The sequence below is a fragment of the Emydura macquarii genome, unplaced genomic scaffold (assembly GCF_026122565.2).
Source record: "Emydura macquarii macquarii isolate MOO-44397 ecotype Brisbane River unplaced genomic scaffold, CSIRO-AGI_Emac_v2 contig_3451, whole genome shotgun sequence".
Taxonomy (NCBI): Eukaryota; Metazoa; Chordata; order Testudines; family Chelidae; genus Emydura; species Emydura macquarii.
In genome coordinates this window covers 1322109-1336216 of record NW_027133588.1, presented here as the reverse complement: position 1 = coordinate 1336216, position 14108 = coordinate 1322109, and the positions used below count along the sequence as shown (strand labels likewise).

General features: G+C 49.6%; 1 protein-coding gene across 1 annotated transcript; it reads left to right on the top strand.

Moving 5' to 3' along the window:
- Window positions 1-596: 596 nt before the first annotated feature.
- On the top strand, window positions 597-13150 carry SNUPN (snurportin 1). The gene is made up of 9 exons (XM_067534725.1): window positions 597-758; window positions 1979-2144; window positions 2991-3141; window positions 3793-3897; window positions 4288-4384; window positions 5159-5256; window positions 5674-5751; window positions 8774-8854; window positions 12122-13150. The coding sequence occupies exons 2-9, from the start codon at window positions 1987-1989 to the stop codon at window positions 12449-12451; spliced, it is 1098 nt and encodes a 365-aa protein (XP_067390826.1). The 5' UTR covers window positions 597-758; window positions 1979-1986; the 3' UTR covers window positions 12452-13150.
- The last annotated feature ends 958 nt before the right edge of the window (window positions 13151-14108 follow it).

The following is a 14108-nucleotide window of genomic DNA, read 5'->3' as shown; positions in this document are numbered from 1 at the left end:
GGACAATTGTTTAATGACTGCATATGTTGAGATTAAAAAAGAATGCTTCATAACCATGAAAACACAGTCAACATCACAGGTCAAAATTAAATATCCTGAAATCAAACACATGTTCTCAAGCGACACTTTCCTTACTTTGCCTGTCTGTAAATATCTAGGGGTGTGGATGGAAGCATTTTGTGGTCCCATGGTGTGTGTAGGATGAAATTGACATTTACTGATGGAAATCTACCCCTTCCCCAGGCTGTGCAAGCAGCACCTTGGCCTACGCTGAGGCCCTGCTCCTCAAAGGGATTTAGGGGTTGGAGGGAACCAATGGGAGTAAGGCGCCTGAACCCGTGAGCGCCTGGGCACGTGTTTGCAGGATCGGGGCCTTACATGGCAAGCTGCCTGGGGCCAGGGGTCAACACAACAGCAACCATCACAGTCAGCAGCCGTTACTGCGCGTGCGCTCCCGGCCCTGGGCCTAAGCAGCGCCCCGCCCCTGGTCTCCATGTAGCTCCACCCACCCAGCCATCCGGCGTGTGACACGGAAACGAACACCCGCCATTCACCCTCCCCCGCGTGGCCCTGAGAGTGGGCGGGGCGGGGTCAGGAAGGGAAGGCGCGCTGTGCCGTGCCGTGCCGTGCCGCGCCACGCCGGGCAGGACGCACTGAAGGCCGCTCTCGGCCCCGCGAGCGAGGAGCGACCCACTCGGCTCGGCTCGGCGCAGCGGGCGGCCAGCTGGCTGGAGGCGGCTCGGCTGGAGCGCGGCCCGGTGAGCGGAGACTCGGGCCGGGCCCTGCTGCCCTTCGCTCTGCGTCCGCCCCGCCTGGTCCTACCCCCCGCCTCTCCCATCTCACCCCCGTCCCGCCCCTCTCATTCCTCCACCCCCTGCTATCGGTCAGTTCCCGTCCCAGCCCCTGCTTCCCTCCCGAGTCCCGATCCGTCCGCTCCCCACCGCCATTCCCCAAACCCGATCCCATCCCACCTGTTTTCCCCGGATCCCCTCTCATTCCTCCTCCGCTATCCACTTCCTACCCTGTCCCCCTTTCTCTTCCTGTCCCTCCTCCTGCCCCTGTTCTCCCCTCCCATTCCTCCAACCCCCATCCCACCTCCTCTGCCCCCTCTGCCCCATCCCTCCACCTCCCAATCCCCTCTTCTTACCCCTGCTCTCCTGCTCCACCCACTATTCCATTCCCCCTTCTCCCCACCTCCTCCTCCCCACTCCCATCCGTCTACGCCATGCTGTCCCCCATCCCTTGCTCCCATTGCCTCACCTGCCCACTTTCCTCCCCATCACTCCTGCTCCCCTACCCCGTTCCCCTTCCCCAGCCCCGCTGTCCTCCACTTCTCCCATCCTCCCCCCCCCCATACAGCCAGAGCATGGTCCAGATTAGTGGGCTGAGCACGAGGACTCCTGAGTTCTGTTCCCAGCTGTGCTTCCTAAGCCCACATTTCCAAACTTTCATTGTCCTCCATATTTTAAGCACTTAATTAAATGGCCTGGTATGCAGAAGGGCTGAGCACCCAGCATTGCTCAGCACCTCTGAAGTCTGCACACCTTTATGTAGATGCCTGTAGTGTTGGCTTTAACCTCATGATTTCCTGTGATGTGGAAATCCTATTTCCTTACCTCCCTGGACCGGTTGGGAGGATTAATTAATATTTGCACATAGCTTTGGCAATGTGAAGTGTTAGTTACTATCCTGCTATTTCTCCTGTCCCCATCGCCATCTCTCCTCTTCCCTCTGCTGCACCCTCTCTGTGTGTTGGCTCCTTTGCTGTCTGTCCATCCCCAGCCTCTTCTCTGAACCTATCCTGTAATCCTTGGGGCTGGGCTGTAAAACACCATGTTCTTCCCCCGCCTTTCTGGCCACCCATTCTTCTTTCTGCTTCCTTTGGTTGCCAAGGGCCCCTGGAGCCATCCTAAGCCGTTCAGAGGGAAGGAAGTGAACTCTGTTTGATGTTCCATTCGCTTGGCTTTTTCTCTCCCAGGCTGTAAAATGGAGGAGTTGAGCCAGGTGCTGGCTTCCAGCTTTGCAGTGTCTCAGGACCTGAACAGCACAGCAGCCCCCTACCCCCGACTGGCACAATACAAGTCCAAGTACAGTTCCTTGGACCAGGCAGAGAGGAGACGCCGACTCCTCGAACTTCAGAAATCGTAAGGGTCCCTTAACTGATGCCGTTTGCCCCTTGGCTGCTGATCTTTTTAGAGCTACCCAGGGGCCTATCTCTGTCTGCCCCCATCTTGTGGACCAGGAATATCATACATTTTTGGATATGTGGATTCTAAGCCTCTGAAGGGTCATGTGAATGTGAAGGCTAGCATTGATGCACCTCCAGCCCGTACCCGTGGGTTGACACGTTTGAAGGCTGGTCTGGGAGATGTGATGGCTGGTACTACTGGGTCAGGAATGGTCCCTTCTCACTGCTATGAGAATGTATAGTTAGTCCATGGAACCAGAAGAATAATTCCACACTGCATGTCCCAGTGTGTATCCTAAATGGCAGTTTGCATGGGGCGGGAGGTGAGAGCATGCATGGGAATCAGAGCAGAAATGGAGAGTGGAGCATCCCTGTGCCACCTTTCATGCACTGCTTGGGTTCCTTATAGCTGCATCTTTCCAGAATATGTGAGTTCTGTGTCCGGATGTGTGATTATAGTGTGTTCTACTCATGCCTTGGGTATGTTAAGGCAGAGGCCAAATGCCTCCGGCGCTGAGCTGTGCGTGTGGGACAGACAGTGGAGCTCCACAACCCACAGTCTGTTGTTAAAGTTAGAAAACAGTTGTTGTTCTGGTACTCTGGCTAGCAAGTTCTGGCTTGTGTGCTGACAGTCTCAAAGGGCACAGCTGGGAATCCTACATGTATCATTCCTTTAACAAGCGCATTTATTCAGCGCCTGACTCACTGGACCTAGATGCAGCATTCCAGGGTGCGTGGGAGGGCGGAAATGGCCATGTCTGCTTTCAAAGAGGGAAACGTGTTTCTCTGTTCTCTCCTCCAGTAAGCGATTGGACTATGTGAACCATGCCAGGAGACTGGCAGAGGATGACTGGACTGGAGCTGAGAGTGAGGAGGAGGAAGGTGAAGATGCAGGCAATGAGGATATGGACGTTGACTTGGGAAAGAAGTTGCCAAAGCGCTATGCTAACCAAGTGAGCAGGGATACATAGCACAGGGAAATGATGGGCCTGCTGCTAAGAATGAGTGTGCACATGCATATGTCTGTGTGGGAAAGAGCATGCCAGGGGTGAAGGATGGGGTGAGTGTGGTCTGCCTGCAGGTGAACACAGTTTGTGTGTGCACAATGCTTATAGGCAACAGAGGGAATGCTTCTCTGCGTTCAAGGCAAAATTGCAGGGTGTGGGGGGGGAGAGGTAGGGCTGTAAAACTGCAAGGAGTAAGTATGTGTGGGTGGATGCACAATCCAACAATGAAATCATAGTAAGGATAGTATGTAAGGTAGAATGAAAATGTTTCCCAAAGTAGCAAAACATTTCCGTACCCTGTAGGATCCACTGTTATAAATGTTTTAACTTACTCACACCCACAGCTTTCAGTTCCCTGTGAGACCTTCTGTCGTTCCCTGGTGTCACATAGTCTATGGGACTGCGCAGTGCCACTGAAAAGAGGTCTGCTATCCACATAAGTGTCCATTTAGATGCATGGGCCTGTGAGCTAAAGTCCTCGATGCAGGTCTAGGTCTAGTTGGAGAAAGCAAGGCCGTTATTTGCGTTTCTTGACTTGTAAGTATTTGTTCACTTTCCAAGTGTGGTCATTAACATCCTTTCTATGTAACCCTACAGCTGATGCTGTCCGAGTGGCTGATTAATGTCCCTCCAGATCTGGAACAAGAATGGATCTTGGTGGTGTCCCCCATTGGGAAAAGGGCACTGATTGTGGCATCCAGGGTAAGAGATCAAGGCGTGTGTCAACCACACAAAGCGCAGAAGTGGAACACTGTGCGCGCCCCTCCGTCCATCCATCTTAATACAATCGGATATTAGTCTGTGAATTCTGGTTGCTCTCTTCCTGCCTGTGCTGCAGGTAGCCCTGCTGCTCCCAGGGGCGTTTTGCTACAGATGTCAACGGGGGCATGCTTAAAATCAGCCGTGCTAGGGGACCTGGTTTCTACACAGTGGTCCCCAGATGCTGTTAAAATACAGCCCCATCTTGTAAGGTACATGGGACATATCTGTGGTTTTAACTGGATCTGTTTTAAAGCCATGGGTACAGTCAGACCCATGGCTTGCAGTGTAAAAGCAGCAGGGGCAGTTTTGACTTTCTCCATTTCCCTGCAGGGTTCCACTGCAGCTTACACAAAGAGTGGATTCTGTGTCAACAGGTTCCCCTCCCTCTTGCCAGGGGGAAACAGGCGCAATTCAGCAGCCGGGAAAGGTAATGATCTAAAGAGGCCTTCAAAATAGGTATGAGAGAACTGGCGGCCTCCTCTGTGTGCATTTAGTCCTGGGCTGCCCCAGCAGAGTCTTGCTCTGCCCCAGTGGACCAGACTTTTCGTGTGGCTAGCAGGTTACCCAGCCTTGTGTATTCATTTACATCATGTTGTGAGATGTATGGCGAATATTTTGGATTTTTTTTTTTTTTTTTTTTTTTTTACTATTTTGAGATCAGTTTCTCTGGGAAGAGAGTGATCTTGGGTGAACTCAGGCTCACAACCTCCACATCCTTTTCCCACTTAAAAGCCGGAGCTGTCTCTGTGTTGAAAAAAGTCCCTCTGCGCTGGTAGCCCATTTGGTATTCCCCTGGGTACCGTGTGAGTGTAGCCTTAACTTGCCCTTTGTAATATTACAAGAAGCTACATGGATTCTGTTCTTCAAGAGGGGTTGTGAATGCACAGAAGGCTTTTTCCAGTGGATCCGTAGTTTCCTCTTCATAGTGCAGCTCCTCCGCTTAGCGGTCTGCCCTGCATGTTCACGGACTCCCATCAGCAGAATGGTGTCTTTCCTGTGTCCCTTCTAGCTAGGTCAGTGCCAGACTCTACTGCAGTAGCTTCCAAAGCTGGAGCGGGAGCGAGGATTGTTCTACGCGTTGTGTTGGACAGAGTTCACCCAACCCAAACTATAGTAAAAGTCCTGACAGTGTCAGAGCTGTAGCAGCTAGTCCTGAGTCTGTGGAGTTCCCTGCATAGATTACCTGCGTTTGTCTGTGCAGACTACACGATCTTGGACTGTATCTACAGCGAAGTGAACCAGACGTACTACATCCTTGATGTGATGTGTTGGAGGGGGCATCCTGTTTATGACTGCCAGGTACGGACCTTTCCTCACCTCAGCCAGTGTGTTCAGCTCCCACCATTACTGGAGGGAGCCTTGTTGTGTCACTCGGTCTCTGAACTGCATCACAGCAGGTTCAGGACACTGAGCCGGTCAGACAATGGGATGCTTTTTAACTTGCTTAACAGTATTTTTAACAACAGCATGAAGATGGCAAGTGTATACGTGCCAGTGGTTAGGAGGTGTTAACAGAGCCATTGGTCAGTAGGGTGAGAGTTTAGAGGTCAGCTGGTTTTGTGGATAAAGATAGGTCTGAAGGTCTCTTGGGGTGGGTGAAAGGAGTTTGGATATTGGGGATTTGGTGGAGTATGCAGTAGCTGAATGCCATGAGGCACCATTATAGACTCCCCACTATTTGGGATGGATGATCACTACCCTCTGTCCCTTCTCCAGACAGATTTCAGATTCTACTGGCTTCACTCTAAGATACAAGAAGAGGAAGGGCTGGCAGAGAAAAGCAGAATTAACCCAGTAAGTCCTGTGTATCCAGAGCGCAAGGAGAATGTGGGTTTACCTCTCCCATTCAGAATGGGGCTCTGTTTGGGCTATGTTAGTTTGCTTTACCCTGCACGTGTCAACACTTGGTCACTGAAATGTTCTTCCGATGAAATGAGATCCCCCAGTCAGGATGTAAACCAAACATTTTATAAACAATAAACCTGCACTTTCCACCCTAAGTGCTGGAGGAGATCCGGGCTGCAGAGTATGAACTCACTACAGTGCCACTTTTAGCCTCCCTGACTGAAATGCAGATGTAAAGGAAAACCAACTAGGTTTCCCCCGGGACAGCATTACCATGCACGTGCTCTCTGATAGCAGTCCTCTCTTGACATTAGGAGAGGAGGCTCTCAACAACTTGCATTCTGTTAGATGGGCCGAGTTTAAGGCAGAACCAGAGATTCATAAAGCCCCAGCCTTTTCTCTGCTGAGCTGTGCTGAATGCATGAAACTTAAGGGGCTGAGGCTGTGTTGGGGCCAGCTTCTGTGCAGTGCAGGGTGCCCTCAACGTCCGCTGAGAGAGAACACAGCGGAAGCCCCTGCTCACTGAGCTGTTCTCTTGAACAGTTGTTCCTGAATACTCTCACTCTTGAAATCCAGGGGGCTCCATGGGAGCTTAAAATTAGGCATGTGCCGGAGCACCTTGCTGAATGAAGATCTCTTCTCTTAATGTGGTTACTGCTGCCCATGTGAGCCCTGGGCCCAAGAGGGTTAAAAAAAGCTTCTCTGCTGAGCAAACAGAAACATGCAACTTGTTCCTACAAATGCTTGCTACGGGGTGTAGTGCTCACCACCATGGGTAATTCACGCCAGTGGGGTTTCTCAGTGACAGGTATTGTACACGGGAGTAAGTTTTTCTAGGATTGGACCCATAGATTGAAGGTCTTCAGAGCCTGGACTCTGATTTCTGTGGTGCCATGCACCCTGTGTAACAATCAACCAGGCTGAGCTGGTTGTGGTATCAGTGCTGCGTTCAGAGAGAGCTTTTAGGGGCTAAACTCACTGCAGGCATAAGGGGCACGTCTCCATTGATTTCCTTTCAATGGATACCCCTCTTATGTCAGTGGCTAATTTGTTCATATGCGTTCAACAGATGCTATCTGTGCCCATGCAGAAACGGGAGTAACGAAAAGATCGTTGGACAGGCTTTCCCAAGTGGTGGGCTGTAGGCTGGTGGCACGGTCCAGCTGAGGCATCGCAACCCTTCCTTGAGCCCAGGCGCCGAGGAAGGCCACAGTGCCTTTGTCTAGGGGAATAAGCTCATGGCTTATGAGTTTTTAGCCTCAGCCCCCAGGCAGGGCGGGCTTCCCCTGCAGTCTGTAGCCCCCTGTCCCTCACATAGGGGAGGGCAGGTAAGGAGTCCACGACCCCCGGCCTTGCAACAGGCGAGGCGGGCACGCTGTCTATTGCTTTGGCCCTCAGGCTGGGCGGGGCAGGCCAAGTAGTCTTTAGCCCCCAGCACTCAAGCCGGGCAGGCAAGCACAAGGAGTCAATAGCCCCAGCCCTCCAGCGGGTGGGGCAGGGAAGCAGTCTACAGCCCTCGGCCCTCAAGCCAGGCAGGGCTGGTGAAGTAGTCAATAGCCCCTGGCCCTCAAGTGGGTGGGGCAGGGATAAGTATAAAGCCCCCAGCCTTGCAGGCAGGCGGGGCTGGCAAAGCTCGGTACCCTCTGGCAGGCAGGTTCAGAGGAAGCCAAGCACTCCCAGGGTGGTTAGGGAAGGCGGGAGGGGAGGACATAGGCCCACCTGACTCCACTGTGTCCCAGTCCAGGGCCTTTGCCACTGAGTCAGCAGGGCTCCAGCCGCAACACGCCGACTGGTCCAATCCCAAACTCAGCCACTCTAGAGTCGGCTGTCCCTGGGCTACTTCCTCCCACCCTGTCTCCGGGTACCTGTAGCCAGTTGTTTCCCTCCGGGTCGCTGGGGTAGACGGCAAGCAGGAATCCTACAAGTCCCTCCCCATCGACTGGCAGCAGGGCTGGAAACTCCTCAGGGTCGTCAGCAGAGGGCAGCTCCTCCAGGTCCCAGGAGGGTCCTCTGGTACACCAGGCTCAGACCGCTCTAGGGGGTCCCTGATGTCAGGCAGCTCCTCCAGGTCAGGACCGGCCTCATGGGGTTTCTCTCACTCAGCGGTCTGGGGTAGCTTCTCCCAGCTACTAGGGCCCGGCGGCCCTCTCCAGTCACTTGGGCCCGGCAGTCCAGGCAGGCTTTGGAGGCTCCAGTCAGTGCGGTTATTGCTCCGAACAGCCGCAGGGCCTGGGTCAGGCCTAGACCGTGGCCGCTGGGAAGACGCCTCCAGCGGCAGCTTCCCCCTGACTGAACTGCTGGGCCGGCCTTTTATACTTCCCTGCCCTGGTTCCGCCTCTCTGCTTCCGGGTTGTTTGGCCTGCGGGGCCTGGTTCTGCCCAGTAGGGGTGTTGCAACCTTTCCTTGGGACCAGGCTCCGAGGAAGACCATAGCGCCTTTCTACAGTGGCCCCACAGTCGCGGGACCTTCTCGTCAACCTCCTCCTCGCCCTGGCCAAAATGGAGAGGAGATTGGCAGGCGGGCGCTCTGCGACTGGGGCTGACTTCTGTTCCCTTGTGCACTCACGCATCCGGGCAGAGTTCCTCTGGGCAGCGTCCGCTGGCTCCCTTGACACCTTCTGGGAGCAGTGGGCGCTGTCCGGGGTTCTCTGCTCGGTGTCCCTTTCTGGTTCGCTTCGTTTAAACCCCTGACCCCCACGTCCCTTCCTGGTTTTTTCATTAGTTGTCCCCCGTACTCAGTTGTATCCTGGGCTCAGTGACTCTTTCCCTTAGGCTCGGGGAGGGCCCACTTCCCAGATTACAAATAATACATGGCTTGAACTGCCATTGACCTGAACTGCAGGTAATTGGCACCTCTGACTATTAAGCCCTGTCTCTTTACCCCCAGAACTCAAAGCTTTGCAGCGCTCGGTACAATTAGATGGCCAGTGGGAGGGAATGTACTAACTGCCCTAATTCTCTTACTCTTTCAGTTTAAATTTGTGGGCCTGCAGAGTTTCCCTTGCACCTCAGAGAGCCTATGCAAGGTGCTAGCCATGGACTTTCCCTTTCAGGTAAGAGGGCTGTCTGCCTTTGAAAGGACTGGGAACTTGGCACTCTATTGTCACAGGCTGTGGCTCTGTGACAATACAGGTGTATGTTGTGCAGAGACTCTGGGGGTGGCTTTAAGGACATACTGTAAGAAGAGAAGCTGCATTTGGGGTAGCATTTCTTATTTTACTTAAGAATTGTAGTTTCTGCAGATATGCTGGAAGTCAGTTCAACTGCAGCATGGTTCTCATGCAGTGGACCAACAGTGAAGGATGGTCTTGTGGTTAAAGCACTAGACTGAAACTTAGGAGACTGCAAAATCATTTCCCACCTCTGCCACTGAGACCATGTATGAACTTGGACAGGTCACTTCATCTGTCTATAGTTGAGGATAACAATACTTCCCTGTCTTGTGTGGTGAAGACAGATTCATCTCTGTTTGAGGTGCTTAGATTCTATGGTGAGGGTGACTGTACATGAACCTAGATAGAAAGGGAGACAACCACTCTTAAATACCCTGAGCCAAATGCTTCACTGAATTGCAGCTGCATTTCCCGTGTTCTCTAGGCCCATGTAAGCAATTACAACAAATGCAGACTGAAACATACTGACAAGCAAATGCTAGATTTGCTGATAACGGTTGATTTTTCTGCCACCTTCTTGTTAAGGCAAAGATAGTCATCAGATTTGGTCAGCAAGTCTGAGTCCTCTGAGCAGCAGTGCCAGGTCTTGTTCTGGAATTGTTCTAAGGAAAGAGCAGAGGGCACAGAATATCAATAAAGCGTTTGTGATTCTTCAGTCAATAGGCTCACTCGACTGCTGAAACACGAAGAATCTGGCAGACTCAGTGACATTTTGGCCAGAAAGCTTAATTCTTCCCCTAGACATCTCCCCCTGGAAATGAGCTATAGAATGTAACTGCACCGAAGGTGTAGTAGAAAGTACCAGGAAGACACTGAAATTCTTAATAAACGTCCAGAGAGCGAAATTGAGTGGATCAAACTCTCTCTTGTACCCCCGTCACAGTTTCCCTCCAGGTTTCCAGCAGTGAAAGGCTAGTGCATCAACATGCTGTGTCCTCAAGCTAACCCTTGCCTAATTTGGCTCTAATTGTAGCTCTCTGAGTTCTCTTCCTAAGACCGTACTGACACAGAAATAGGTTACCAAGTATTCACTAAAGAAAACTGAATGAATGATCGTGTTAAATTTGCCGCCAGAGGGAGCTCATGGAGTCCCTGTAACGTAGCATGGATACCGACAGTGGGACACACAGAACTAAAACTTGCCTAAGGGCTACAGACAAACCAAGTCTTGCTTGTGGACTATGTTCTGTGAAAACCAAATGAATTCGCTGTGATTGGCTGCTTCAAGAAAGTGAAGGTGAATTTTCCTCTTTTGTTAATTATGGAGGGATCTATAGCACTCATGTCTATCAAAATGATCTTGCATGTGATGGCCGTGAGTTTAGCCACATTTTTCAAACCTCGGTCCCTAAAGTCAAGCTTCTGACTCCAAATTTAGGGCCTGATCCAAAGCCCATTGAGGTCAGTGGGAGTCTTTCCATTGATTTCAATGGGCCTTGGATCAGTTCATTGGCTCTTAAATGAGTGATTTCTGAGTCTGTTCTTCAGAGATGCTGAGTCTGTAGGAATCTGGTGGAAGTAATTGAAAATCCTGTTGAAGTCAACTGGCTCGCCAGGTGCTTGGCACTTTGGAAAATCAAGCCTTTTCTATTTAGGTGTCAGTCTGGACCTAACATGAGGCACTCAAGTTTAAAAGTGTTAGCCACAAAAAAATAAAATCCCTCCATATCCATTTCCCATCAAGTTTAGTCTTGTGCAGACAGTAATGTTAATCCTCTTTCTGAATTGGCTGGCGTCAGGACAGTGATTCAGTGTAAAGAAATAGGCAACAAATTAAATTCACTGGATTGAAAATAGAAACTGAAATAACTGACAGAAAATACCTGACCATGACCTGTCTGATTCTTGGCCCATCTTACTGGGACTCTCCCCCTGTGCTGTAGTCTTGAAATAAAAAAAATGGAATTGAAGGAGCTTCCTTGGGTCCCTACCTAGCAGAACCCTAAAGTTGCTTTGGGTGGTTAGTATGACCTCTTATTGACCATGTGCTGTGTGTTACCTGGAACGTATTAGATGTGTCTACTTGGCAAAGTGTGGTCATGTCAGGAGCCCTCTTCCTAAGTCATCCCTTATTTTCCCCATGTGTGTTTTTGAGGAGGTTTGCATTCAGAATATTCAGGGATCTTGCCCAAGCAGAATATGAATCTCATTGCTTTGGTTCATGTTCGATTAACACAAGGCCCCAGTCCATGGGATTATTCCGCCAGAGGCCCACAGTGATTGATAACCAAGTAGCCCTCTCTCTACCCCATTTATTCTGCACAGTCAGCCTCTTTGCTCACACGCAAATTGCCTTTTAGAGCTCAGTAGGCTTTGCTAAAAGGACCCCTCCTCAAACATTAGGCAATCCCAAGGTAAGGTCTTATCTGACCAAGTGCACCTATGGGAATCAATGGAAGGGGTAATCGAAAATCCTTAGTGTGCAGGGTAAATCTAAATGGAAAAGAGGCTAATAGGTAACACATCAGCCAGCTTCAATATGGGAATAGAAGTGGTAGCAAAAGAGTAAGGGCCTGATCCTTCAAGTGCTGAGGGCCTTTAACTGCCATTGATTTGAGTGGAGATAAAGACACTCATTATCTCCTGGGGTTCATTAAGAATTTATTGAGCATGAGGAAGTTGAAGGAACAGGAACAGTAGAAGAATCCGGGCTGCTTGGCATCACTGCCTCTGACTCAGCACTTCTAAGATTTAAAATAAACCCAAGATGTTCCTTCTGTGTGCTACTTTATTACGAATCAGCCTGACTTTCTGCAGTGTGGGAGTATAGAAACCAAACCAAAACCGCTGGTATTAGCTGATCCACTGACATATAGCCTAAAAGTTTGTTCCGTTTCTTTCATGATCCAATTGAAATGACCCAGTCAACATTTAATTGTACTCCTCTCAAAAGGGGCAGTAAACTCATAGTAATAGAACTCTTGGGTTTCCACTCTCCCCTTCCTTGGTTTATTTCATTGTCTGAAATAATCAAATAAAACGTCTTGTTGTTTTAGCTTGAAAATGAAGAGGTCAGTAAAGCTGGGAAGTGTCGAGGTAGAACATATTTGCTTTCAGGTCTCTCTGTGTGCACATTTACACCTGAAATATGTCTGTCTGTTGATGTAAATGCTATCCATTCCTCCTCCCCCCCCCGGCCTCTTACAGGTAGATGGGCTCCTCTTCTACCACAAGCAAACTCACTATAGCCCTGGCAGCACCCCACTGGTAGGCTGGCTTCGACCCTACATGGTATCAGATATCCTAGGGATGACTGTGCCAGCTAATCCGCTAACAACCAAACCAGACTATGCCGGGCTCCAGCTGCAGCAGATCATTGAGCATAAGAAGAGTAAAAAGCTGGCAGGAGAAGAGGGATGCTCGAGCTCCAAGGCGATGGCTGAGAATGGACGTTATGAGTTGGAGCACTTGTCTACACCTTGCCCAGCAGAATCTGCTAACAGCCTCGTTGAGTCAGCATGCCAGATGGAGAACTAGACGACTGTAATGGGATGGTTTTATTCAGAGGGTGAGGGGCCACACAGCTGGCTGGGAGGAAGGTAATGATAATTATCAGATGGCTCTGTTTTAAGTGCCTTTAAGGGAAATAGCTCAGCTTCAACACAGTTTTGGCAAGGAGGGTCATTTCTGTGGAGATGCTGAGGATTATCATCTGCTATTGAGGTTATTAGGATTGCAGCCTGTGCCAAACTGCAGTGTTGTTCATTTAGCACCTGATTCCTGTTCCTATTGAAGTCCATGGCAAAACTCCATTCTGGGAGAGGAAGCAAGACCCCTTATATACAGATGTCTGTTTGTTAACTGAACACCAAACAGCAGGCTCCAGACATACCTTATCAGGCTGAAAATCTGGGGCATTTCCACCTCAAATCCAGTGGTTTGTACTTCAGGCCCTTTCAATGAAAATTTTGTGGTCAGTCTGATTCTAGTTTCAGAAGTTTGCACTAATGTTTTGTAAAATCAGAAGGCTTTATGTTTTACACCCACATGTTACTGAGAAGCAGAATTTATTTGTGTCACAACAGGCCCCATGTTCAAAAATGGAAGTGCAAAAAGAACTCAACATTATTTTATTCTCTGACTTCTTTGCTGTAGGGGAAATACCTAAATTGGGTTGAATTTTTTTTTTTAATTGTGGTTGAATGTGCAGAATAAAATGGTTCCCAGAAATATAAATTCTTCCGTGTCTCTTACCAGTTATCTAAATGATAATCCATACTGCTACTTTTAACTTTGTATTTAAAAATTGGTTCGCTTTGGGACAGGCATTCTATAGCACTAACTGAAACTAGGAAAATAGTGTGTAGATTTGAATTTCACAACTGTATCAATGCACCTTAGTCCTTATCTGATGCTCTTCTGGCTTTTCCAGTCCCAGCCCTCTCTTGTATACAGACTATCAACTACATTGATACGTACCAGCGGATGGTAGCTATGCCGCTGTGGTGTGAGCACTTGATACAGCAATAGAAGGGGGTTTTGTCAGTCACTGTATTAAACCCACCTACCTCCTCGACAGGCAGTATCTAATTTGATAGAAGAGTTTTTCTATCCATAGGTGCTGGAATTAGGGGAGCTGCTGCACTCCCTGGCTTGAAATGGTTTACATTATATACAGGGTTTACAGTTTGGTTCAATGACTCTCAGCACCCGCACTATAAAAATGGTTCTAGCACCCCTGCTTCCATCAATCCAGCTGCCTGTATGGTAAAGATTAGATCAACCTAACTACGTCGCACAGGGTATGATGCTAATCCATAGGTTTGAACTCTTTATTCTGTTACATAGACAGCAAATGAGTTACGGTTCTAACGAGCCCACTCAAGTGAAAAGGGGTAGATGAAATTTCGTACTACCGATACCACTGCAGATGATGTAGCTGATTCTCCATGATAATATCTCTGCTTGTTTATGAAGAGAAATTGCATTATGTATAGTAGATAATGAGTACCCTCATCCCAGGAATGCTTCTTGATGTGTAGACAGTAGATCCATTTATATTCTCCCTCACCCACCCCCATTCTTCCCAGAAAATGTTGGTTTCTTTGCCAAAAATGTGGGTGGCTTGTAGTGGTTTGATTGTACAGCTGATATTGATAATAGAAGTGGGCAGCAGGAACTGTAATAACTACAC

Excerpts from the sequence above, each read along its gene's own strand:
- SNUPN (XM_067534725.1), top strand. The coding sequence starts at position 1,987 with ATGGAGGAGTTGAGCCAGGTGCTGGCTTCCAGCTTTGCAGTGTCTCAG. Across the intron at positions 3,142-3,792 it reads CAAAGCGCTATGCTAACCAA|CTGATGCTGTCCGAGTGGCT; the intron begins GTGAGCAGGGAT and ends GTAACCCTACAG. Across the intron at positions 4,385-5,158 it reads CAATTCAGCAGCCGGGAAAG|ACTACACGATCTTGGACTGT; the intron begins GTAATGATCTAA and ends TTGTCTGTGCAG.